Here is a 26538-nt window from a genome sequence, read left to right as displayed (position 1 = left end):
CGTATAACATGCCCTGCCAGAATAACAAATGGTTTAACAAATCTCAGAGGAATTCCAAACAATTTATTTAATATCCATATATTTATTACCCATTTTATTTTACTCATGCTCATTATGCATGAAGCATTCACTATCTCATACAGTGTCACCATATAAACTTGCTTATTCCATTTTATAGACAGAAAGCTCAAGCTACTATTATCCAACTTGCAAAAGACCACTTGGTAAATGAATAGTTGTAGCAGAATCTAAATCCAGATTGATTCCTTTATGTGCTCCTTTTTCAACATCAGCACTGTCACAGATAGATTCCTGTGCTGAAATGGTTTCCAGAAGAAATGGGGTAAATTTCAGAGGATTAAGAGACAATTCTGCCTGGATATCATGTGTGAGAGAAAGAGGGTGAAGACAGCTCCCCCCACTCTTGATTGTTCACAGATTATTGTAAGTTGTTGAGATATGTAGATAAAACATACCTGAGTATGTTTTCACAGCCTAAAATGTAATGCTAGAAGATTGTTACACTTATGGGAATTCATACTCTGACAGAACTACTGAAAATTGAGGAAGATTTGCTGCTAGATATGAGGTAGCTACTTCAGGTGGCAGGCTTGGAATGCAGTTTGAAATTATATTTATTTTGCTAAATTTCTCACTCAGTCTTGAGAACTATCATTTAGATTTTTCCACTGTAGGTTATTCATCCATCTTTCTTAACTTCTGGGCATCATCCTGGAAAGTTTGCAATCAGACAGACAGTCTGGTACCCAGTTTAAATAAATAATGTAAGATTACATTTAAAAAAAACCTTTCTAAGGCTTTGCTTTCCTGAAAATATTATTGCCACAGCAATGGACTATTAGAAAAAATGAACTTTACTTATTATTGGTGCCAGCCTATCGAGGATTTTGTACTGGACTTGAGAATTATATGTTCACTTACAGTGACAATTCATCCTATGGTATCAAAATGAAACATTTTCAAGGAAAAAACAAGAAACTCCAGTAACCTTTTGAAAAGCACACATGTTGCAATATGGGAAAGATTTATATTTAGAGGCTCTTTCTGAGCTAGATTGAGACAGGTGACTGTGAATAAGCTAAATCGAACTTCTTTAATACCAGTAGATATTTCACCTAAAGGTGTAACTCATGATTGCATGTACGTTCTTGATACAGTTTACTTCATCAAACCAGATTTGAAAGATGAGCCTTTACAAATGCAGAATGAGAATAGTTTATTGATGAAAGCAGTTACATCTGGGAAAGCCAGCATAAAATTTGGGAAAGGAAACATTGCCTTTCAATACACCAGCTCAAAAGCAGAACATGTTACATTGAATATGCATTGCAATTGGCAAGTGGTAAAATGGCCATTTTTTTTCTTGACAGCAAATAAGCCTGTGGTGTTGTATGTGACCATGGAGCTTTGTGGCAGGGAAAAGGTTTGATTATAGCAAAAGATAATCAGGTTAAATATGGAGAAGAAATATTGCAAATTTTAGATGCCATCTGGAAGCTAAGAATGATTTACTAGTAGGATAAAGACAGGTGTGTCTCTTTGGACTTGAAGGAAGATTTCCAAAATCATATTATAGAGAATCCAGTGGTTGATCAGTAGGCTGTCTCCACATCAACACAATGCCCGTTGCTGCAGACCTGAAAGTCAAAGTAACAGATTATCAATAGAGCAGGGGTGTCAAACTCAGGGTTGTGTTTGATCTTGGGGAAGGGGGGGGGATAGGCATGGCCAGGGTGGGTGGGTGTGGCCAGCTTGTGCCAATTTTGCCTATGGTGGCTTGAGTGCTCTGCCAGAGAAAACAGGTTGCCAAGCTCCATTTTCAGCTGCAACAGCCTCCTGCAACATTTTGCCAGCAGAAATGGAGTTTGGACCTCCATTTTCGCTGTCAGAGGCACTGTGGGCAAGGCCTTCTCTGTTTCTTGGGTGGCCCTGTGGACCATATCTAAGCAACATGTTGGCCGGATCAAGCCCCTGGGCCTTAAGTTTGACAACTTTGCAATAGAGTAAGACAGCACTTGCCTCACAACCAAACTCTGTCATTCCTTAGCACTAACCCAAATTTCTTTCAGGTTCTACATTGTTTAAAAAGACAGGGTGAAGTGACTTCTGATCCTTTCCTATAAGCTTCAGGATTTCTTCAGCACCTTTAAGTGGCTTCACTGAACTGTAGACCTTTGGGTCACAACCAGCTCTGCCCTGATTTTCTCATTTCTCTCTTCCACCTTCACTTGTATGGAGATACCTACAAGTGAAGAGAAAGGACTGTCTCTGTCCAGAAAGTGCTTGCCAGGGAGAAGCACAAGGCTATGAGAAGGCCAGGAACTTTGTTCTTAGATGAAAGAAACAGCCCTGGACATTCACCTCATTTGTTGTGGCTGCTGTTTGAAGGAAAAACAAAATAATAAGAAAATCAAAATAATTCTAAAGGGATACTTTTTCTTCTGTGTACAAGGTGGCGCAGTGGTTAAATGCAGCACTGCAGGCTACTGCTAGATCAGCAGGTCAGCGGTTCAAATCTCACCGGCTCAGGGTTGACTCAGCCTTCCATCCTTCCGAGGTGGGTAAAATGAGGACCCAGATTGTTGGGGGCAATATGCTGACTCTCTGTAAACCGCTTAGAGAGGCCTGAAAGGCCTATGAAGCGGTATATAAGTCTACTGCTATTGCTATTCACTGCAGTTTGGAAAATCTAAACCAGCTTTCAGCAAGATCCATTATGATATTTGTAGTGATCAACCTTTGGAATCCGAGCACATTGATTAGAGGTAATCTTTTACTAACCATTCCATCTCCACATTTTGTTCCAGGTGCAACCAATCCAACATCTGGCGTTTCTGGAAAGTAATCCATTTGGCATTCCCATTCATTTCCATGTCTGCAGTATAACCTGCCACACTTTACATCCCTGAAAAGGAAAGAGTGAATTCATTCTAATTAAAAAGTTTGAGTTTGAGTTTGAGTTTTATTTCATTTGTATGGCGCCCTTTTCCCTAAGGGGACTCAGGGCGGCTCACAGCTCAAAAAGGGAAGGGGGGATACAGACAGTTTAGTAACAACACAAAACAATACATAATTAAAAAGCACAACAGTCATATTATTCGAACTAGGGGCAGCGAATCTTTAGCCCCAGGCCTGTCGGAACAGCCAGATTTTAAGGGCTATGCGGAAGGCCTGGAGGGTGGTGAGGGTACGAATCTCCATGGGGAGTTCATTCCAAAGGGTCGGAGCAGCCACAGAGAAGGCTCTCCTCCGGGTAGTCGCCAGTCGACACTGGCTGGTGGATGGAATTTGGAGGAGGCCTAGTCTGTGGGATCTAATTGGTCTAGTGGAGGTAATTGGCAGAAGGCGGTCTCTCAAGTACCCAGGTCCAATACCATGAAGGGCTTTATAAGGGACGACTAGCACCTTGAAGGGTATCCGGAGACCAATTGGCAGCCAGTGCAGCTCGCGGAGGATAGGTGTTACGTGGGTGAACCGAGGTGCACCCACAATCGCTCGCGCGGCTGCATTCTGGACAAGCTGAAGTCGTCGAATACTCTTCAAGGGCTGCCCCATGTAGAGCAAGAATGGAGTAATGAGAGGATGTTCATTTGCTAATCTCTTCAGTGACTTACAATATAATAAGAAGTTAGAAATTGCTTAAAACAAGTATAATTAGAATAAAAGCTAAAAACCAAGATGATGGGCAGCCTGGGGGTGAGAATTGCCTCTTCCTGGTCAGCCATCCCCAACATAGCAGGCCCATGTTGAGGACGCAGGCCAAGAGGCAGAACCAGGTTCATAGGCTGTTCCGGGAAGCCAGAATTCTGGGGGCAGATCTCACTTCTGATAAGAAAAAAATTGCCAAGCAGAGAAGGCTTTTCTCCTGCATCTGGACAGCCAAAAGTCTTTGGCTGACGGAATCTGAAGCAGGCACATTCCACTGAAGGACTGGGCCAGGTCAATCCCAACAAGGTAAGACATTTCCACCAATATCTTGGACCTATTTCATAAAGGGCTTAAAGGTAATGACCAACTGCTTGAATTGGGCCCAGAAGCAAACTGGCAATCTATGTAATTTGTGTAACAATGTGATCACACATTCCATGTTCCAGGCGCATCCACCACTGTTAGCATCATTTCCTTCTGTACCAGTTGTAGCTTCTAAATGCTCTTCAAGGGTAGCCCTATGCAGAAGTCCAGCCGGGACCAGAGCATGAGTGATGTTCTAACAATATTGATCTTGGCTTAACATTTACATGTTTTTGTTTTATTAGAAATGAAGAACCAGACGTTTGCCGCACCTCATTAAATAGTTGCCCCTGACACATAACTAAAAAATCTCACAAGGTGTTTCAAGTTTTGGAGATCACAGTTCCTGTATTTCCAACCGGCTCACTGTAATTTCCTGTTTTTAAGGATGAAGATGGTTGACAGGATTTTTATCTTAAGAGCAACTAATGCATCCGTTACCCACCTGGAAAACCCTTAAAGCAGATTTAGGAGACTTTAGAGATTTTCCAGATCTCTATCTTAAAATTATTGTAATCTCTGATCAGTGGATGACGGGATGATGGGAGTTGAAATCCAAAGATTGACACTACAGTGTGTAAGAGCTAAAAGGACAATCTGGATTTATACACATGACTAAAAGATAATGTGCCTTATTCTTTAGTTTGGGTTCAACATGTGGTACAAATTTGGCCATTGTGATTTCTAAATCATTATTTATAAGTCTTTGACGTATGACCACAAATGTGTGAAGAATTTCCATTTCTGAACAAGGCTGTTGGTAAGTGAGCTGCACACAATTTTATGATCTTTTTGGCATGGTTGTTAAGTGAATCACTACAATAGATAAATAAATCACATGGCTGCTAAGTAAATCTGATTTCCCCCGTTGTCTTTGATTTATTGGAAGCTGGCTGGAAGGTTGCAAAGAATGAACATGTGATCTTGGAACACTGCACCAAGCCAAGCAACCAAATTTTGGTCACATGACTATAGGAATGCTGCAACAGTTGTAAGTAAAAAGGCAAGTTCTAAGTCACTTCTTGGAAGTCATTAAATGAATAGTTGTAAGTCAAGAACTATCTGTCATCTCTGACACAATGTTTTAAAAGGCAGTTTGCCAAGATGGAAAACAAAGTAATATTAGCCATTTAGAAATTGATTCACATTTGTACTGTTTTAGCCAGATGGCAGAATCATATTCCCACAGATGTGGACCCTAAAATATTTCTTATTATTCTTATATTATATCATCATTATAGAAGGAAATAATTTAGGTTGCTTACTGTGATTCACATGGAATCTTTACACCATTTTCCCATCTGCAGTAGCCATAATCATTCTCTCCTAGGTTATAGCTATAACATTCATCTGGAGCCACATTTGCATCTTCAAGAGGAAGTGAGAAACCAAGACAAATACATGAATGTATAACATGCCAGCAGGATAAAGAATAACTTAAGAGATCCCAGAGGATTAAAGAAACTATAGTTAATAATTTCTTATTTGTAAGCTACTATTTGGTAACCCATTATTTATTTAATCCTCATTATGCCTGAATCATTTTCTATCTGATACAGTTCTACACTAAACTTCCTTATTGAATTTTATGGGCACAAAAGCTGAAGCCACTTTTATGCCTCTTGCAGTAGATCATGCAGAAAATCAATGGCTGGAGGGGAATCTGAATGCAGTTTCATTCCTCTGTGTGCTCATTCTCATTTTCACACATTAACACTGTTGTAGAAATTTCCCTTTGCTGGAATGTAGTGAGGAGGGGGATCCTGAGTGGGAGATGGTACACTCCAGATGAGTAAGAGGCAATTCACACACCACAGATATTACATGTGAGAGAACAAGGGTGAGACAGATGCTCTCTATTAGTTTACCGAGTGTATTGTATGAAGACAGTAGAGTCCTTAGTCCAGCAAGATTTTGTTTACAGGAATGAAAGAAAAAAGAACTCAGCATGGAAGAATCATAATGTGTTATTCTTGATTTGAGTCCTGGGTATAAGGCTTTTTGAATATAGCTGGACTACTTGCAAAAGATGGAGGTATTATCGTTCTTTGGAATGTTAAATCATGTTATGCTATTTAACTGACCAAAATAAAGAGTTCTTTGTTTGAACTGAGATTTCCATTTTCAAAGCAATGGAAATAATCCAACAAGTGTCGATTTATTGCTTAAATCACATCCTCCATAAATCCAATAGATCGGTTGATTATGCAAGTGGAACAATGTTCTAATTTGCAATTCGGATTCCCAGTCACCATCACATGTAACCTGACCCTTCATAAACAATGTAGACAAGGGGATAAAAGGGAACATATCCAACAATAAGCTGATAGGAATGGCCATCACTCCAGAAGGTAGGCTTAAGATCCAGAATGGTCTCGAGAGACTTCAACACTTGACCCTATCTAACAAAAGAAATTTAATGGTGAAAAAAGTTTTAAAAAGTTCTATATTTAGGCAAGAACAACCAAATCACAGGTTCAGACTAGGTGATACCTGGCTCAATACTATAATTATAAGAGGGATCTTGCAGCCCTAGTGGACAATCACTTAAATGTGCACAAGCAGTGTGTTGCAACTGCCAAAAATCCAACAGAGTCCTAGGCTACATTAACAAAGGGATTAAATCAAGATTATGAGAAGTGTTAGTACCACTTTATAATGGTTTGGCAACACCACATTTGAAATATTGCATTTTGTTTTGTTTGCCACAATATAAAACAGATGTTGAGATTCTAGAAACAATACAAAGAAAAGGAACAAATATGATAATGGAATTGAAGGCTAATGAAGAACTTTTATGACAGAAAAATTAATCAGTGGAATGGCTTGCCTTCAGAGGTTGTGGATGCTCTAGCATTAGAAGTTTTTAAAGAAGAGATTGGAAAAGGTATACGGTTTCCTGCTTGATCAGGGGGTTGGGCTAGAAGACCTCCAAGGCTCCTTCCAACTCAATTATTCTGTTAATTCTGACTATATTAATGACCCCAAACATTTATTTGGGCTTTCTATATACAAAGCCTCACTGCACTACTGATCTATGGCCAAGATAAATCTCCATGCTTACTGAAAACTACTTTATATAAAAAAAGGAACTTATTTTCAGTTTCGTTTTCAACATAAAACCAAGCTAAAAATTTTATGAATAATCTGAAAATCAGGAGTGATCAGTGACAAGAATCACATTTCCCAAGATCTGTTTCTTCAATTCTTGTGCAAAATGTAAAGAAAATTTTGATCCTGGGGTTTGAATATTCTTAGCAGACAGTCCCATTATCAATTTACATTATATCTCATTGAGATCATTGAGATTGGCTCATATCTTTGTCCAATTTGGGAATGTATCCACAACCCACAAAAGATCCTTTCCCCAAAGTCAGTCTTTCCAGATTTCTTGACTACAACTGCAATCATCTTGGACCGTTGTCCATGTTCTCTAGGGATGAGTTGAGTTTTAAATCAAAAAATCCGGAGGGCTTGGCTCTATAGCCTCCAAAGAAAGAACTTCATCTTGAAAAATTGTTCCATCTGTAGGTGCTCCAACACTGGAGATTTTTAGAGAAGAGATGGGAAATGGTATAAGGTTTCCTACTTGAGCAGGGAGTTGGACTAGAAGACCCCCAAGGCTCCTTCTTACTCTGTTATATGCAATCATGATTTACTATGGATACAAAGGAGAAAATCTTTGATTTATGCAATGACTGTCTTAGTCTTTTTCAATAAAACTACTTTTGAAATCCTCTGGTTGACTTACCTGCCGAATTATTTAATTGAATAAAACATTGTTTCTGCATGGTGGGGCATTTCCCATTGTAGCAGTAACCTTGGTTGTTTTGGCATGGTTCTCCATTCTTCTTGAAGCTATCTGTGGGACACTCAGCCGATCGGCCAGTGCAGAGATCAGCCTCGTCACAGTCATCCTTTGCTGGCCGACACACTGTTCTTGCTCTCTTAAACTGTGGGTGAGAATGGAAAATATTCCCACCTATAATTCTTTAGCAGCAGAGATCAGAGTCAAACTATGATTCACAACACATTTCAAAATTTCCTCTTCATCTTCTTGAGGATTACTAACCAAGGCATCCCTTGCAAAAAAATACCATTTTGCAATTGTGTATTGTGCCTAGAAGACAGTTGCAGCCTGTCTTCTTTGCTATGGGAAAATGATTGCAATGAAAGGCCCAATTCCTGAAACACAAGACTTACATATTGGCTGACCATGAAGTGAAAATCAGTTGGGCTGCCATGAAAAAGCAGCCAAAGTTTAATTGATGAACTTCTCATGATATATTTTTATTTCCTTACATGGGAAGAAGCATTCACAGAATTTTCTGTGTTGCTGAAAAATATCTTCTCATCCTATGAATCTGGGCTTGTGATGAACATTTGGAAAGAACAAAATGATTTGGGCCTCTCTGCTCAAAAAGTTCATTGCAGAGTCAACTGGGATCCCATATGGAAGGAATGAGGAAATTACACCCCTCTCTTCATGAACCTGCAGCACCTCCAGAATGTGCTACCAAAATAACTGAATTTAGAGCTTTAGAGATCAGGTAGAGAATTTAAGGAGGGGGTGGGAGAGAAGCAATTTTATTTCCAGACATCTCTTAAACCTATTTCCATCCTAAAAATCTCAGTGAGAAAAATGTCACAGCATTACAAGAGACCTCCAAGAACCTTCCCAAAAGTAAAGGAGCTAAGTTAGGGCATCAATCTCAAATATTGACCACCCTTATTTAAATTGGACATCCATGCAAAGTCAGTCAAAGAACAAATTTATTATTTTCAGAGATTTAATGTACAGAAAGAGGGTGTTTTCAATTAGGACAAGGCTGAATTTTTGTTATATTATCCTCCCTATGGATATGTTCATAAGGGTCAAATAAGATGGAAGAGGGGATAGGAATAGGTTAAAATGTTTTGATCATAGTAAGCAGCCAAGAAATATTACATTTTTATATGGCTAGCATGGAGCAGGGTAAAATCTCTCTTGGTGTTAAAAATAAACAAGTCTTACTGTGCATTGCTCACAACACTCTTCAGCGTCACACTGTGCCCCAGGTTTCAGCTTACAAGTTGCAGCATCACAGCAGGTACTTTGACAATCCTGAGAAGCAAAACATATGATGTCATAGACTTCTCAGCCTGGTCTTTTTAAATTGGTCTATTTTGAAGAGGGAAACTGTGAAGAAAAAGATACGTCTCTGATGGGTTCCCTCTTATGGGTTTAAGCTAGCAAATGCACAAACGGTTGGTTATTGTAAACAGTTGATCGTATATCTACATGAAACAGACTTATCTGATATTTCCTATGTGAAAGGAATAAAACAAATAAAAACATCGTCATCTCCCAATTGAGCCCCCATACCTTTCTTATTCATGAGGGATTTTGTAATCTTCATCCCAGCCTTAGAGGTAGTCCAGAGAAGAAGCACCAACCATGAATATGAACACTACCTTTATTGTAAGGTTACAGTAGGAGAATCTTTAAATACTGAATGAACATTTTTATCCTCTCATTTTTATGGACCAAAAGAATGGGTGGGAGGTGTTCCTTTTGAGATGTTTGCCTTGTCCCCTTGCTTCAACAGGCTAATCTGTCACACTTATGTAACCATTGAGTAGATTTTTCTTCCTTCTTTTGTCTCTCAACGTCATTCTTACAAACCATTATATGTATATTTAACAATATAAAGAGAACAAAAAATGGTTTTATCCAAGTTGAGGATAATTTGTTTAAACAAATAAGAGATCAAAGTTTAATGCATATAAAGAGGATATATAATGTATTAATACAGATGGATTCGGAAACATAATTAGTTAAAGATTGTATGGTAAAGTGGGCTCAAAATATTGAAGAATCAATAATGTTGGATACATGGGAAAGTATTTGGGCAAGAAATGTGAAATTTACACAAGCTCAAAACTTGAGAGAAAATTTTTACAAGATATTCTATAGATGGCATTTAGAACCTAAAAAGTTGGCTTCTATGTATCCGAATTTAGAAGCCAAATGTTGGAGATGTGGTTCTCTCGATGCTACATATTTCCATATATGGTGGACTTGCCAAAAGATTAAGGTATTTTGGATAAAAATATGGTGGATTATGCAAAATATTTTTTAAAAAAGGATAAAGTTTACTCCTCAGTTATTTTTGTTAGGTATAAGTACTGACTTTACAGCGATAGAGATTAACTTGACTTTGCACTTAATAACGGCAGCAAGACTGTTGGTGGCGCAATACTGGAAGAAGGAAGACTTGCCTACAATTCAAGAATGGACATTGAAAGTTACAAATTTAGCCGAGATGGCTAAAATATCTGCATATCTTAAAGACCACTCAAATGAGAGATATAAACAAGACTGGAAAAAATGGATTGATTACATACAAAATAAATACGGGACTAAGAAATTCCAGATAGCCTATGCTTAAGATCAGAAATGATTTAAATTGTTTAAAGTTAGCTTAGCAAGAAGGAGCTAAGCTCAATGTAGAGATGTTATTAATTTCTTATTCTTTTCTTCTCAATATATTTTAGACTGTGTTTGTTAAAAATCTATACCATGTACAGGTTCTGGGAAGTCGGGGGGGGGAAGGATGTGGGGAGTCAGGGGGAAGGGTGGGGGGAGGGAGGGATATATATTAGGTTATATAAGATGTGTTAGATCTCAATGTAATGTGACTTCACATGTATACTGTTCTTTTTAATTTTTCTTTAAAAATAGGATAGGCCAAGTATATTGACATGTAGCGGAAATACACCAAGGAGAGGAGGAGTGGGAAAGAAGGAAGATGGGCAGAGAGGGATGGGAGAGAGGATGGGAGGGAAAGGTGAGAAGGAAGGGGGGGAGTGGATGTGGGGAGAGGAGTGGTAGAGCGGGAGGGGAAGTAGGGTAGAGGGGTATGATGAAGGGAAGATAGAAAGTTGGAGGGTGGTGGAAGAAAGAGGTGTATGGAAAGCGGAAGAGTTATATTGGGTTTTTATTTTCTGGGGCATTGTTGACAAGAGGAATTGATGCAATTTTTGTTTAATGCTGTATGGTGTTGGCTATGCACAGTATACATGTGAGTGTATGAAAATTAAAATTAAAATTAAAAAAAATTGTGAAGAACAATATAAAGAGAACACTTCAGTAAATCACAGTTCTCATAAAAATATTATTAGGGATCAGAGCATAGATTAAAGATAATAAGTTCTGGGAGGAAGCAGCTCAGGAAAATATGCGACAGATAATGTCTCCATGTCAACAAAATAGGGTTTTCAGTAGAGAAGGATTTTGTTGGAGAGGTAAATCACCCATGTTTAAAAATATGCTGTCTTCCCCAATTGTTAGTGAGATACCAGTTCTTTATTCCTCCATGACTGGTTCCTCAAATCCAAGAAGCCACAGCATTCATGCATGTACATAAAGCACATAAACTTATGCCATTCAGAAACCAGTCGACTGGCAACTACCCGAAGGAGAGCCTTCTCTGTGGCTGCTCCGACCCTCTGGAACGAAATCCCTGTGGAGATTCGCACCCTCACCACCCTCCAGGCCTTCTGCAAAGCCCTTAAAACCTGGCTGTTCCGACAGGCCTGGGGCTAAAAACCGTGCCCCTATCTCGAATGTTATGATTGTTGCGTATTTAAATTATGTATTGTTTTGTGTTGTTGTCAAATTGTTTGTATCCCCCCTTCCCTTGTTTTGAGTTGTGAGCCGCCCTGAGTCCCCCTCGGGGGAAAAGGGCAGCATACAAATGAAATAAACATAAACATAAACATAACATAAACCAACCTATTGGATGAGTTAAACCACTTAAATAGCCAGATGATTTTTCAAGGAGCAAATTTTTTAAATCACTTTTGTTGACTTAAAAAAAAACTTACGTTAGCAGAGCCACAGTCACATTCTTCTCCCGTCTCCACAAAGTAATTTCCACAAACTGCAGGTGCATCAATATCTGTTTTCAAGGGTTTGTTGAGAATGCATTCTGGGAGTTCTGAAGTTAGATACGTCTTGTATTGCTCAACACTACAAGAGCTGAAGTCATAAATAGGTTCATCACTGTAGAGATGAAACAATATAAGATTTGGACATCATCCATATTTGAACTAGGAGCAGAATTCATTGCAAAAACATATAAGATGGAAAAAGGATGGCTAATGAAGAAATACCATGATTATTTTAGCTAAAGCTAACAAATTGGCTAAGAGAACTGTTTGTTCCCTTGATCTTACTCCCAGATTATGCTCTCTCAGTTTTTCCCCCACCAATTTTCTGTTCTTTTTTAACCAAATAAATGTTCAGTAGCAACACCATGGGATATTAGTTGAATGAGCTTCTTCTTGTGTTTGAATGGGCTGCCTTTCATTTTCATTTTTAGTCAGCCTCTCTGTTGAAGGACAATGATATAAATTGAAGGGGAAACAGTGGCAACTTGTTTTTCTTTTCTTCTTTTGGAGAGAGAGTACTTTTTATAGCAATGAATAATTTGAGGCAAATGAAGAGCTAAGTATACTAATTCTCTATTTGCCTTAAAACATTCATTGATTATTTCTTTTGTTGAAAAGGTCATAATATCAGCGGTGTCACACTGACCTCTGAAGCTGCGTACTTAAATAGATGCAAACATGTTATCATAAGCCCACCCAAACACCTTCCTAATGTTAATACAAATCAATAGGAATATAAACTTGGCCCTCAGGTTAGGGGCTGAAAAGAAGAACACAAAGACAATCTGCAGGTGGTCATAAAATAGGCAAGATCTTACAACTGTTAGACAAAGGTTATGGGGAGTTTTGCAATAGACAATTGCTGAGAAGATTCCTTCAATTTGTTTTGTTTCCTTTTTGCTTTTTCCCCCCCTCTTGATGAAGCAAAGGCTAAATATGCACCTGGAACAAAATATTGCTAGTCCTTGACTTGCTGCCACAGAATTTCCATTGCCAAGCAAGCCAGTTGTTAAGTGAGTCATGCTGAGTTTTATAACCAGTTTTGCCACTTTGTTAAGTGAATCACACAGTCATTAAGGGGCTCCATTTGCTCCATTGAATTTACATATGGAAGGACAGATGGGGAAAGTCACAAATGACGATTACATGAACTCAGGATGCTACAATCACCGTAAATACATACTGGTGTTGTCAACTGCCCAAATTTTGATTCTGTGACTGAAGGGAGGCTGTGAAGGCTGTAACTGGGAGAACCAGTCGTAAACCACTGTTTTCAGTGCCATTGTTACTTCAAATAGTTGCTAAACAAATGGTTGTATGTCAATCACTCCCTGTATGTTGTTCCCATTAGTTTCAGAAGAATGCAGTATATGGCAGAGATGGAACATACCTGGGAAAATGCCAAGGACACTAATTTATCCCTTTCTTCCTGCTATTGCATGGTTCACAATAATCCTCCCCGCCCCCACATTCTGCTTCCTATTTTGGAAATTTTGGATATTTTATTTCTTGGGCTGTGCTCCCTATTCTGTTTCTTTAAACTCTTGTGTTTTGGAGGAAGCTACTGAATGATTGCTATTCAATTGTTGGGAGTGGTTCCACCTTTATAACTCCCTGACTATTTATTTTTTGTAAGTCCTCACTATATTTAATTTCACAGTTAATTGCAAGTATTTAAAAAATAACTTAATTGGAAAGGCATTAAAAGTGTTCCTCAGTCCTTACTTTAGTTGCGGAGTCATAATGCATTTGTTAGCAGGGCAAATACAGACATTTGTGTCATGATTAATGCCCAGATTATGACCCAACTCATGGGCCATTGTAGTTGCCATCAAACGTGTATCTTCGGTATGATCCTAAAGAAAAGAGAATACTTTTTTTATTATTAGTCTGCCAAGAAACTGAAAGTGAATCTAATTATCATTAACACTAATTGTCTAAAAATGATGACTGTGAAAAATTTTGAGTTGAGGATACCATCTCAGAATTCATCTAGCTAGCTCTTCTGAATGCATGCATGCCCACCAAGACATACAGAACATACACAATTTGTATTTGTTTTCATCTTTAAAAACAGAAAGAAAAACACCACAAGGACAAACAAAAGACAAAACATACAGAACAATATAAAGTAATTATACAGCTCTCTTCATTTATTTAGTAATTAAAAATTAACAGGCAACTTCTGTCCAAAAATATTCAGCAATTTTTGTGCGAGTTTGTATTTTCACAATATTGAAGGCTGAAGCCCTAAACAGGCTTAAGAATGAGTTGTTTTTTCTAAATAAAAATGACCTTCTTGAGCAAACAAGTTTAGGATTACCTCATACTACTTGAATCCTAACTGTGCTTCTTTAGAAACAAAATTGTATGAGTTTTTTATTGCCATGTCTCTCCATCCTTTCTATGTGAACAAAAACTAAGTTTTTTGTTTTTCAATAAATGCATAGCATCACCTTAACTAATAGTTTACTTGTAGGGTCTTAAAATACTGGAGGTTTTTTTTTTTTAAGTAGATTTAGTATTCCCTCATTTTCTCAATGCACATTAATTCAATCATATGCGATCTAGATCCTAAATTTCTTGTAAGAAAATAAGAATGATTCATGTTTGTCATTAGGATTGCTAAGAATATTGTTCAGAAGCATTATTTGGGAGTGTTGTAATCTGATGTAACCTGCTTATTTGCCAATCAGAGCACAGTTATAATATATTGTCACCTTCTGATATATAGCTCATGGCATACAAAAAGCTCAATCTACATGTCTAGAATACATTGGCCAAAATGCCATCAATTGAGGCAGGACCTGGAAATGTCAAATCTGCAAATAAAGATTAATGAAAATGACTTGGATCAAAAAGAAGAAGATGCTTTATTTGTTAAGAAGTTATGCCTATATATAAGTTTTCATTTGAGTACAAATAGGTAACAGGTATCATTTCTACTAACCTGAATAATTGCTACAGATTCCTTTGACATGCAGAGGCTGCTTACAGGAGCATATCCTACAATATCTCTTTCGAAGACAATGCCCCTATAAGAAAGAAGGGGAGATCAATGAGAAAGGGACTCTTCATTATCAAATTGAGGAGGAAAAAAACCATAAAAGAGTATTATGAGGAACTGTATGATAAGGAGGACATTCTGGAAAATAACATACAACAGTATTTGGAACAATCCGTACTCCCTAAAGTACCAGACACAGTTAAAGATATGTTGAATGAATGAATAACCATGAAGGAATTGACAGAAGAATAATTAAGAGACAAAATAATAAGAAAGCATCAGAGCCTGAAAGTCTACTGGCAAAATTTTACAAACAACTAGAAGAGACATTAAGCTCAGTGATGTAGGAAATATATAATGAAGTACTGCTAGAAGCAGAAATTCCAAACTCAAGGATTGACGCAAACAGCATTCTCATACTAAAAGATGATTCAGATTTAATGCAGATAAAAAATTATAGGCCATTCTTTACAGAATGTGGACTATAAAATACATATGCTTAGATAATAGCAGAGAGATTTAAAAAGTATTTGAATGAATTTATACATTTAGGCCAGAATGTATTTCTGCCAAAGGGACAGATTAAAAACAATATGAGAATGATTTTAAACACATTGGAGTATTATGAAATGCATCCTAGAAAATAAATGGGGTTAATGTTTCTAGATGCCCAGAAAGCATTTGACAACATTAACTGGAAATTTATGTTATTACAACTGAAAAATAAGGACTTTGGAGAGAGATTTATTAATATGATTAAAGCAATATATAATAAATAATCAACTAAGGTGATGATAAATGGGGACATAACAGAGAATTTTGATTTTTTTTAAAAAGGCACTAGACAGGGTTATCCACTGTTGCCGCTGCTATTTATACTGACTTTGGAAATGTTAGCCAGGAATATTCGACAAAATAAAGAAATAAAAGGAATGGAAATTTAAAAAGAGAAATACAAGCCATAGGCATTTCAAGACGACATGGTTTTCATATTAGAAGACCCCTTAGAAACTGCCAACTTAGCAGTTCAAAAGGACATAAACATAAGTAGATAAATAGTTACCATTTTGATGGGGGAGAGGTAACAGCATTCCATGTGCTTTTGGTATTTTGACATTGACAAAGTTGGCTCTTCAGCTATGAAAAAGAGCTTTTGTGTGTATGTGTGTGTGTGTGTGTGTGTGTTTGTGTATTGCTATGCATTATAAATAGATTGGATATTTTATTATTTTACATTATTCTTGGTTTATCTGTTGTGTAATGCAAGCATTAATTTAACTGATGCAGAGTGAGAACCAAAGCATTACTTATTCAAATTAAAAATGCATGTGTAAGTACAGGCAAAGCATAGCAGGATAATCATTTGAGATTCAATTTTAAATCCAAGTGAAATGAAATCAAGCTGAGTATTTGACCTGCTTCTCAAAACCAGCTCTCATCTAAAAAAAGCAGTTGACTTTGACCCAGAGATATAGTTCACATAGAGTGGAAAAGCTGTACAAGCACTAATCTTCCCATAATACTCCACTTCCAGACATCACTCTCCCTTTCCCCACAATGAGACGTACGTGAGTAATTGAGCATTATCATTCCCTTTGCGTGGCAGCAAATCTGTTTCTCTCCATGTTTCAAATAACTCCAAAGTGGCATCCGCTGATTCCTGAACGTTAATCTTATCTCCGTCGGTCCAAAATTCTATGCCAACCAGTGCAACATAAATTTTCAAAGGTCTCAGCATCTGTCAGGTGGACATGGCAACAATCATAAACTCAAATACAAGTAAACCTTGAGAAACCTTTCAAGATTAAAAAGCATCTGATATTGGCTTCTATGGGCAGGTGAAGGGAAAAAAAGATCTAGGCATCAATAGAAGAGAAATCCTTGTATCTCAAGGTTGAATTGTGGAGTCCTTGGTGCTCCTTTCTGCACTAACATTGTTTAGTCAGATAATGAAATGTCTCCAAGAAAACCAACAAGCTCAGACAGCACTAAGGACTCCATATGTTGGGCAAATAATAACAATAACAATAATAAATGAATCAATAGTCAATGAAATTTGTGTCACATTTTGTTCACTTGTCTGGGTTTTATGCTTAATGAATAAAGAAAACAACAACAACAACAACAACAAAATACAACAACAACTTGGAACAACATACAATGTAAGAAGATACTTGGATGATAATTAGGATGCTGACAGCAGCCCTTATCAATAATCAGAGCCAGCCAATGATATTTGTGATAAATTTTTAAATGTTTAGTTGACTGAGTTTCATGTGTGATTAATAAAAGTTTATAATAATGAGGATGTATTAAGCAGGAGGAATAAATCAAAGGATAAAATGAAGCAGTTGATTATTCTCTGTAATCAGGATCAGAAGAGGAGGAGGACTGAAGGGATATTTGGCTCATTGATCTTTCTGCTGTCTCCCTGATTCCAGCAGATCATCAACAGTGAAAATGTAAAGAAGGCTAATAGGACAGTACAATATGAGTGTGTTTCCTCCTAGGTACCACAATCCAACTCAAATTAAGTTCCTCTTTCCAGGTTTCTTCTCAGGGATCAATTTCACAATCAATTTGCTGACTCTGTCCATCTCTTTCTAATGTCCAAGTTCAGAACTACAGCCCTTAAAGAATCCAGCTACAGGTGCCATTCTAACTGTATTCCTGCAACACTTTTGGATTTGCAACCTCTCAACACAGTGGCTGTATTCACGTAAGAGGCCTATTAACCTAGTTACTCAATTAACCCATTTCCTGGGATGGCCTTACATGCTGGATCACCAGCTGGCCTTATGACCTTATTTTGCCTCACTCAAAGCCACAAAAGTTAGCGTTGTTATAGAAGTCCATCTCCAAGTTCTCTTTACCTGGTTAAGTGTGTTATGTGAACACAGTGAAAAACTGGGGAGGGGCTAAGAAAAGTTTAAATCCAACAAGTGAAATAATTTTGCCATGTCCTCTTACCATATTTAAAGTGTTGATAATTTCATATATTCTTGTTCTTATAGCAGCTAAATCACGCTCGTATTTCACGTACTACAGAAAAGATTAAAAAAGTTAAGATGAGATCATGATTATAGGAAGAAGGAAAAGAAGGAGGAAGAACATATCAGTGAAAGGATCATTGAATTTTTTTGATTCACTTTAATATTACTTTCTATCTAAGTAGTCCAAATAATTGTTTTGTGCTGATTTTTTAATCTACATTTGTGCCATTAATATATCAAAATTATTAACTTTTCAGCAGAATATATGGGCTCTATTCCTGGTTGGAGAAAATTTTGGTCACGCTACTGAGATGCTTTCCTAAATTGGATACCATATTTCCATGTTTAGAGAAGTGAAACAGAAGCATACTCCGCTAAACATCTTATTCTTTATGTGTTGTCAACTTGGATATAGAAATTGGGCAGGAAAGTTTCAAAGAAACCTATATAACTGTTTAACCAGTGTGGGATAAAAATAAATTTAGATGGAATCCAGGAAGAATAAATGTGCAAATTAGAGTATATTTACACAAATGTCTCCTAACTTTGTAAATATTGGTTGGGTCCAATAACAAAAAGAAATATCAAAGTTTATGATGAAGCACATGTTAAGAGAAATCAAGTTTGGATATTTGTTAATGTCTTCAAAAATGCCCATGTTAAAAAAGGCAGAAATTAATGGGAATGATATCCCAGATACTTACCATGCTGTTGTCCACAGCTATGTAAAACTCAATATATTTTTGGGCCTGCCAGTATCTGTCTTGCTAAAAAAAAAACAATAAGCAAAAGGCTGTTTAGACATGTTGCTCCCAGCAGCCAACAAGAATCTTGGTCATCATCAGATAATCAGAAAACTGCTTGTTATACTCTCTGGTCAAAATACTTGGCCTTTCAGAAATATTGGCTCTTTGAAGAAGACATTTATAGAGAGACAGATTGTTTAAATTTTAGCCCTTAAAGTGGGGTTCCCCAACCCCTGGGGCATAGCCTACTACTTGGAAGTGGTGGGTGAGCATTGGCATAAGCATGGGCATCTCCACTTGCATGGGCAGCAAGAAAGTATGGATGGACATGCTCCATTTGCTCATTGCTTGCACAAATGGAGCTGGGTGCATGGGGAACAATCCCTTATCCCTCCTGCCAGTCTGCAAAGTTGGAAAGGTTGTGGAACTCTGAGTTAGAGAAAGTGCTGTTAATTTTTTGAGGAAAAAGTAGAGTATGCAATGGATTGTCAAGCAGAAACAAAAGTTGTCACCTTAAAAAAAAAGTATGTCATGACACGAATCCCTTTCTTTGTATTTATATGGTGTGGCACTTCTTTCCAATTAATTTGTTTTTGGAATTTATAATCCAATACTTAAAGATAAATTTATATATGGATACCTAGTTCTGAACAGAATTTAATAGGAATGGCTTTCTTTGACCACTTTTTCAGCCAATGGTCCAATGACTTTCTCACTTTTCCTCCCCTTTCTCAAACAAAGGATCTCAAACAATCATATGAGAAATATGGTGATGTGGTCCTGCTATGGAACTAATTAGACCAGTGGTAGTCAACCTGGTATCTACTGCCCACTAGTGGGCATTCCAGCTTTCATGGTGGGTAGTAGGGGATTGCTGTAACTCTGCTTTATAAATTTTATAAAGTAAAGATACTTCTCTACTTTATAAATTACTATTACTGTGGAATCGCTGGGCGGTTAGAAAATTTTACTACTAACAGAGATACAAAAGTGGGTGGTAGGTATAAAAAGTTTGACTACCCCTGAATTAGACCATGCCTGCAATGATATCACACTATGCACCAATGACAAGATAAGGGGAGAAAATCTGACATTCTGACCCACTGAATTCACTCTAAATAGTCAAAAGTTTATATCTTTCTTTTGATGTAATGTTAAAATGATTACTTGAGTATTGTTTTCGATTTCTCAGGCACAAACAAGAACAAAATTGTTAATTGCTCAGAGTAGTTTCTTTATTGCTGCTCTCCTATAGACAGGAATCTTGCCAGACTAAAGTACATTCTGTGTAACCATTGGATACATCCTGTGAAAGTTTTATGGAAAGAATCCCTTCTAAGATTCTTTCTGCAATCCAAGGAATCATTACTAATCTGCCACTTATTGTCCTGGGATAGAGTCCTTCCCTCCAGCATTCTACTGCTGAAGCTCACCAGTAGAATTCCCAAATTACACAGGAAGTATACTTTTGCTAAGATCTGCATGTGTGAGAGTGTATTATTTGCTTCTTTCCCTAGGAAAAAGAGTATGTTTTTCAGCATACAGAACTGCAAGGCCAATTTGCCAATTCTAGAATGCACATTCTCTCCTTGCTGTCTGACAGTCACTTTCTTAACTCTGCTGCAAAAGATCCAGTTTGACTAAAGTGACAGTGAGCAGATATTGAGACTAGAACATTCGAAATAAAGGACCAATTAAGAATCAATTAAACATAATAAATATACCATAACCACAACTTGCTGAGGATAAAGAATTTAGAAATGGGGGGTCCTCCCTTATGAATTCTATCCAATCACCCCCCTCCCCAAGAATTTTTCTTTTACTTTACGTTTTAGAAACAGGTAAATGAATCCCTGTTATGTAACCATGTTATATACATGAGATTTTAATATAAGACTTACTTCAGGAGTGAGATTTAACTGAGAGGTCATTTTGATGGGCTCATCCAATTTCCAAGTAGTCTGGGTTACCCCACAGATTTTGGGGCTCTCATCCTCCTTTTCTATATTTTCAGATTTGTAGACTGCATGGGCTTCACTGTCAGAAAGCTTCAAGGGTTCAATAAGGTATGTCTTCCCTTGATGCTTGAAATGTCCTCTGTAAAACAATATATAAAAGGGTGGTCACAGATGGAGAACTAAGAGAAGAGAATATTGGGGGTAAGTGGGTGACAATCTATTCTCCAACATATCTGAAGGCAGAACAAGAAACAATAGATCGAAGGAGAGATTTCCTGACAGTTGGAACAATTAACCAGTGAAAAGGTTTACCTTCAGACGATGTGGATGTTCCATCACCACTGGTTTTTAAAGAGAGATTTACAGCCATTTCTCCAGATTGATATACAATAGGTGTTGCACTTGAACAGGAGATTGAACTAGAAGACCACTACGGTCCCTTCCAATTCCATTATTCTATCATCCTGTTCTTCTTTTATTACTCTGTTGTTATTATGTTATGTTCCATCATTTCATTTATTCCTCCACTGTATGGACATAGTCTCTGTTCAAAGGGGATCTTTTAATGTCTCCCTTCAATAAAAGCTTTTGGGACAACATTGAATCCGACTAATGATTTTGGATTGTGGGGTCTTTATGAGGCTAAGATATCTAGCTGGTCAGAGAAGGTGTGCAGAGTGACTTCCAAGGAAGTGTTTCTGGGTAGAACTGAAAAGTCTGCTTGCCTCTTCCTGTAGACATTCTAGCAAGGTATGCAATCTGAATCTTACTTATCTTCTCTACCTGTAACATTACCTCCTATATACAAAGAAGAAATGGGCTTGGAGGCTCCTTTATACAAACCTGATATAGCTCCCTAGTGTCTCTATTGACTGGCAGCAGCACTTCTTGGCACTCAACCAAAGTCTTTCTAAATTCTGCAGAGGGCTTAGATCAAACCCAACTAATTTGCATGAATAACTGATATCCCTAAATTTAATTATGACATCTCCAAGAGGAGCATTTTATTCTTAATAAAATAAATAAAAGATAAGAGGCTATCTTACTTCAAGCCATTGCATGCACTGATGACAGCAGTTGAATCAGCTTCATTCTGGAGGTGTCCATGATAATAGCAGTGATCCTGTGTGGAGGCAAGAGGACTACATTGGTTAAAGCTTGTTTGTAGTGTGATTTGATGAACAGAAGTGCAGTTCCAATGTATTTCACCACATCAATGAAATATTAAGAAAGCAATTATTCAGAACATTTTGATTTTAGGAGTCAGAAGTCTCTATAAAAGCAAGTCACACTGCACCATCCATTGATGGTAAAATGCTAAGAACTTTTGGGCAGACAACCAACTCACAAATAGAAAATGTGTTGTTGAAATTACAAGCCTTTTTCTCCATCAACCTTGTCTTCTTGGAGATCTACTCTATTGATGAGCCAAGGATTTGCTGAACAAACTTTCAGACTTGATGATTGTCCTACATTCTGAAATCGTACCATAATGTATTAAAAATTCCACATTTACTAATGATTCCAATTAATTGTTATTCCCTTGAGCCTGCCTAATGAAAGCGTTCAGAAATTTACGCAGAGATGTAATTCCTAGCATCATCTGGAAGCAGGATCCATGTAGCATTAAAGTCAGGAGATTTCTGTTACACACTCAGTACAAACAATTTGTATGAACTTTGAAGAGACTAAGCCAAACGTAGATTATTTTTGGAGACAGAGGATGCACTTTTATATCAATTTGGGGGGAAGAAGCCAAGGACTTAATGAAGCACTGGTCAAAGGGGCCTAGCAGAGATTACAGTACTTGATACTTCTCAGGAAACAACAACTGAATGAAAAACTGCTGGTGAACTTCTGCCACTGCACCATAGAGAGTATTATAACGTACTAGACATGTAGTAAGGATCAAGGTGATTTTTTTTCATTTTTAGTATTACAAACAAATGATTCTGAATTTATCACAGTAATCTGCTTTAAAAATCAAAATGTAGATCTTATGAACCTGATGTTCTCATAATCAATCTCTTTGTGAAACTCACTCCCCAGAATGTTTGCTTTTAACCAGTAGGAAAGAACTGGGTGACTGAATTCTTGCCCTACTAATTCAATGAATAAAACAAACTGGGTTTAACAATCCATACATCCTTACATGAATATTTCAGTACAAGATACTTTATAGATGTACAGTCCTTGTTTGAGTAGCCTTTTCTGGAACTTACACATTTGGAATATTATTGCTCAAATATTCCTCTCAATTTATTTCCTAAAAGTAAGACACTCTGGATATTACCTCAACCGGAGGGCTTGTTGTAATTTCTCTGCCATCAGGGGAATAATGAGTCTCCGTGTAATCTTTGGAAAAAAGTCCTCTGGAAAGAATTTAAAAAAAAATCTATGTTAGGAATTAAGTAGGACGGAGATAATTTTATAGTAAGTCTACAACTATGGTATTTTAACCTTATATTGTTTGGTATCAAAGGAAAGGAGCAGGAATTTCAATCTCAAGAGGATACCTATTTAAGAGGAGTGCTGAACATACTAGATTTGCCAAAGGAAAGTGATGTGCACCAAGGAAGCTGTGCAATTTTCTTCACCAAAACTCAGAGGTGGTATGATTGACCAGAAGACATTTTGTATTGCCTCTTCTTTTTATTCTTCTGATCTATGAAACAATTTGATGAAACTCCTTGGTCTATAAAGGAGAGCCGCAAAGCTCTATTAAATTAAGAGTAATATGAAGCAACCTAAAATAAATGGATGCTTTGAAGCTTCATACAGAAGCATCTGTCTTGAAGTTTTAAACCAATATATAGAGACACTTTCCATTCCTAGTGTCACAATTATGCCTTCTGGCATTGCATTATCTTTTTCCAATCTACATGTTCCTTGCTAGTCTTCCACTTCTAGCCCTGCTTGGCTTCCATGCCAAAATGTGATCATTCAGATGCTGCTCTTGAAATCTGGATAGTCTTCATATTTAAACAAAACAAAAGGGGGCACTAGAATTTCTAAAGCACGCATTAGAATTTAGTATGAAATCTCTCCAGTGCTACAAGATAAAGTGACACAGGAATGCCCATATATAGGGGAAATTCTTTATAGCCTGTACTTAACAATAAAGGCAATATACATTTAGAGGCACATATAGCATGGTCTATGTAGATTCTCAGTCATCCAGAGGCAAAATAAAATCTTATCGATATAGCTTGCTCAAAAGTAAGATGCATTGTAAAATCAAAGCCAGGCAGTCACTCTCAATGCACCAGCTATGTATCTCAGTCTTAATCTTAATATTACATTGCACTAGGACTTCAGAGACTTCCAATGTTTACGGTACAGTGACAGCCATACTATTTTCAATTGTGATGTTTTGGGGTAATGAAAATGATACACTTTCTTTTAGCAGTGTTAGTAGTTTATTTACATATGAGAAATCCAAACTAGAATTAAGAGAAGTTTCCTGACAATGAGAACAATTAATTGGTGGAATGGCTTGCCTTGAGAAATTGCGGGTGTTCTATCACTGGAGGCTTTCCAGGAATGATTCAAAAGCTATGGAATGGTATAGTCTCCTACTTAAGCAGGGGGTTGGACTAGAAGGCATTTAAGGTCCCTTTCACCAGGGGTGGGCTGCTGTGGGTAAGCAGGCACCACTGTCCTATATAAATTAAATTATAAATTTTTAATTTAGTTTTAGTTTCCCAAACAAAGCAATACAGTTATTATTTCTCTTTGATTATGTCTGAGAATATACGTTTTCCATATAGTTCTAGTAAAGTTAAGAGAACCTCTGAGTTAACATACTTATTTCTTTCTAAGTGAAGGACCACTGGCACTCCATTCACTTTAAATTCATATTGCATTGTATCTTCATACTTGGTCTGAAAAGCAAAGAGTTCAGAGTTTATTTTTAAAAATAGGCAAATAAAATGTGTACCCTCTTAACAACTCCACACCTGTGTCAAATGGAAAGCTGTGGCCAAATTATTTATTACATTTAAAGTATTTAATCTAGTGATTGAAGGGCACTATAAAATTAAATTTAAGCATAAGTTCAAGATCTCATTCTCAGGCTAATTTTCTGCTCCATCCCTCTTACCTATACGGCTGGGTGTTTCCCAATACTTTATTAGCTATAGTAGCTTATTAATATTAGGAAATTCTGTGCTAAGTTACCGAGAGTCTCCTCAAATTTATGTGAATTGGGCAGCCATATAAATGTGTTGAATGAATGAATTAATTAATTAAGTAATTAAGTAATTAAGCAATTAATCAGGCACATAGATTGTAATGCAAAAATCCAGGTAATCATTACATGGCAGCAAAGGAATACCAAAAACTCTGTTGGCTGACAAAAAGTAATTTGCTGAGATCTCTTTCTTACCTCTGGCTCAGCATTCTGAACTCCTCCTTTGGCCATTGCAGGGACTTTTTGTGGATACACTACTTCATAATCATTAACATTCCCAGGTTCCAGGATTATAGAGCTCCCTTTGTAAGTGGGGGGATAGAAGAAAGGTTTGTATTACTTTTGGATGTTATTCAACTATTCACACATTCAAAACTCAGTTTGTTACTCAATTATCAGTGAAGCATGGAATCTTTTTCTAGTGGAAGAGACCACACAAATCCAGGTTTTCTTTGGGTACGCAATTTGCTGAATGATGTTTGACTGCGGGGAGACTATCTAGAGGTATTGATTTGGGCATGTACAAAAGAAAGATTTTGGAGCGTGAATAACCAGAAAAATAAATAAATAAATCTCACTGAATGTGCAAGTTTGTGCACTGAGTGATAAGGATAACATGAGAAACTACAAATTACAATATTCTGATTCACACAATTCAGTAAATCATACTACATTATTAACATTTTGCTTCCTGAACTTTTCTTCCCACAAACTCTGTCTCTCTCTTCGCTTCAGTCTTCTAATTTTTTTACTCACATTATTGGAAAACCTTTTCTTCACATTGAATATGATTTCCGTATGAGGATATTAGGACTTTTCTTTCTTAGGATCTATTATCTTGACAAAATTTAACAAATACCAGAAAACTATCTATATAACTTTACAACAATTGTGATCTTTGAGAGCAAGAATTCTTTTGCTCAGTCTGTTGAAACTGAAGTGGAGCAAATTTTGGTTAAGTATCAAAAGAAAAACCATAGAAACTTGTTGGGTGCCATAGACTTTTAGCAGTAAGAATTTGAACAAGGAAACCAAAGAAAACATCTTACCTTGATATGGAAAAACCGCTAAGCATATAGTTACCAAGAGAGCTTGGATCATTTTTGAGTCTGGATGGGCTTGTAGACAGGAAATCTCCTTCTGCTTCCAAGCCAACCTGAGCTCTTCTCCTGTTGACTGTGAGAAGCATGTTCTTCAGCTTCATTCATGCCCTTATATGTGAAGGTGTTTGCTAAAGGATTTTCCCAAATTCAAACTTGTAACAATATAACAGGAGGGCAGTTTTCCAACTGGTTTAGCGCTTGTCACTCCAACAATGACATCTGGAAAGCTTCTTTGACGGCATCCCTCAAAGCAAAAGCCAAAAGGAGAGGATTGAATGCTCATATGAATGCTGTCCATGGCTCACATGTTAATACAACAAAAGTTGGGGCCTCTTGGGCATGGGGTCTTAAATGCCAAGAATTGGTTTTCATAGTATTATTTGTGTAAGAGGCACTTTTTCAGCAATCTAACATCCTTTCAATATTGCTAGCATTTAGTGCTGGTTGCCAGTCAATGAGCTCAATGAACTGACTAGTAGAGTCTGAAAATTGATGTTATTTTGGGATAGACTGAATCCATGTCAATGCATTCACCTAAGGTACCCCTGTCTTCACTACAGAGGAAAAACCTC

The 26538-nt window shown here is 37.2% G+C and overlaps 1 protein-coding gene across 1 annotated transcript; it reads right to left on the bottom strand.

Moving 5' to 3' along the window:
- Positions 1-1220: 1220 nt before the first annotated feature.
- Positions 1221-26070, bottom strand: LOC148048953 (zinc metalloproteinase-disintegrin-like atragin). The gene is made up of 17 exons (XM_087703606.1): positions 25913-26070; positions 25059-25165; positions 24479-24555; positions 22965-23043; positions 21718-21794; positions 20615-20810; positions 18672-18734; positions 17945-18016; positions 16543-16712; positions 14918-15002; positions 13693-13823; positions 11902-12079; positions 9047-9136; positions 7784-7985; positions 5298-5400; positions 2803-2926; positions 1221-1658 (listed from the first exon to the last, which is right to left on the bottom strand). The coding sequence occupies exons 1-17, from the start codon at positions 25962-25964 to the stop codon at positions 1614-1616; spliced, it is 1851 nt and encodes a 616-aa protein (XP_087559732.1). The 5' UTR covers positions 25965-26070; the 3' UTR covers positions 1221-1613.
- Between the last annotated feature and the right edge of the window lie 468 nt (positions 26071-26538).

The sequence above is a fragment of the Thamnophis sirtalis genome, unplaced genomic scaffold (assembly GCF_051295495.1).
Source record: "Thamnophis sirtalis isolate CommonGarterSnake01/CBP01778 unplaced genomic scaffold, rThaSir2_p1.2 scaffold_2, whole genome shotgun sequence".
Classification (NCBI taxonomy): Eukaryota; Metazoa; Chordata; class Lepidosauria; order Squamata; family Natricidae; genus Thamnophis; species Thamnophis sirtalis.
This window is presented reverse-complemented; position numbering and strand designations above follow the sequence as displayed.

What these genes read in the sequence shown, in the direction of transcription:
- LOC148048953 (XM_087703606.1), bottom strand. Translation starts at nt 25,964, where the DNA reads ATGATCCAAGCTCTCTTGGTAACTATATGCTTAGCGGTTTTTCCATAT. An exon ending in GTGACTGTGGCTCTGCTAAC is followed by an intron (nt 9,137 to 11,901) that starts GTAAGTTTTTTT and finishes TTTGCTTCTCAG; the next exon opens with GATTGTCAAAGTACCTGCTG. An exon ending in AGTGTTGTGAGCAATGCACA is followed by an intron (nt 7,986 to 9,046) that starts GTAAGACTTGTT and finishes TCTCACCCACAG; the next exon opens with TTTAAGAGAGCAAGAACAGT.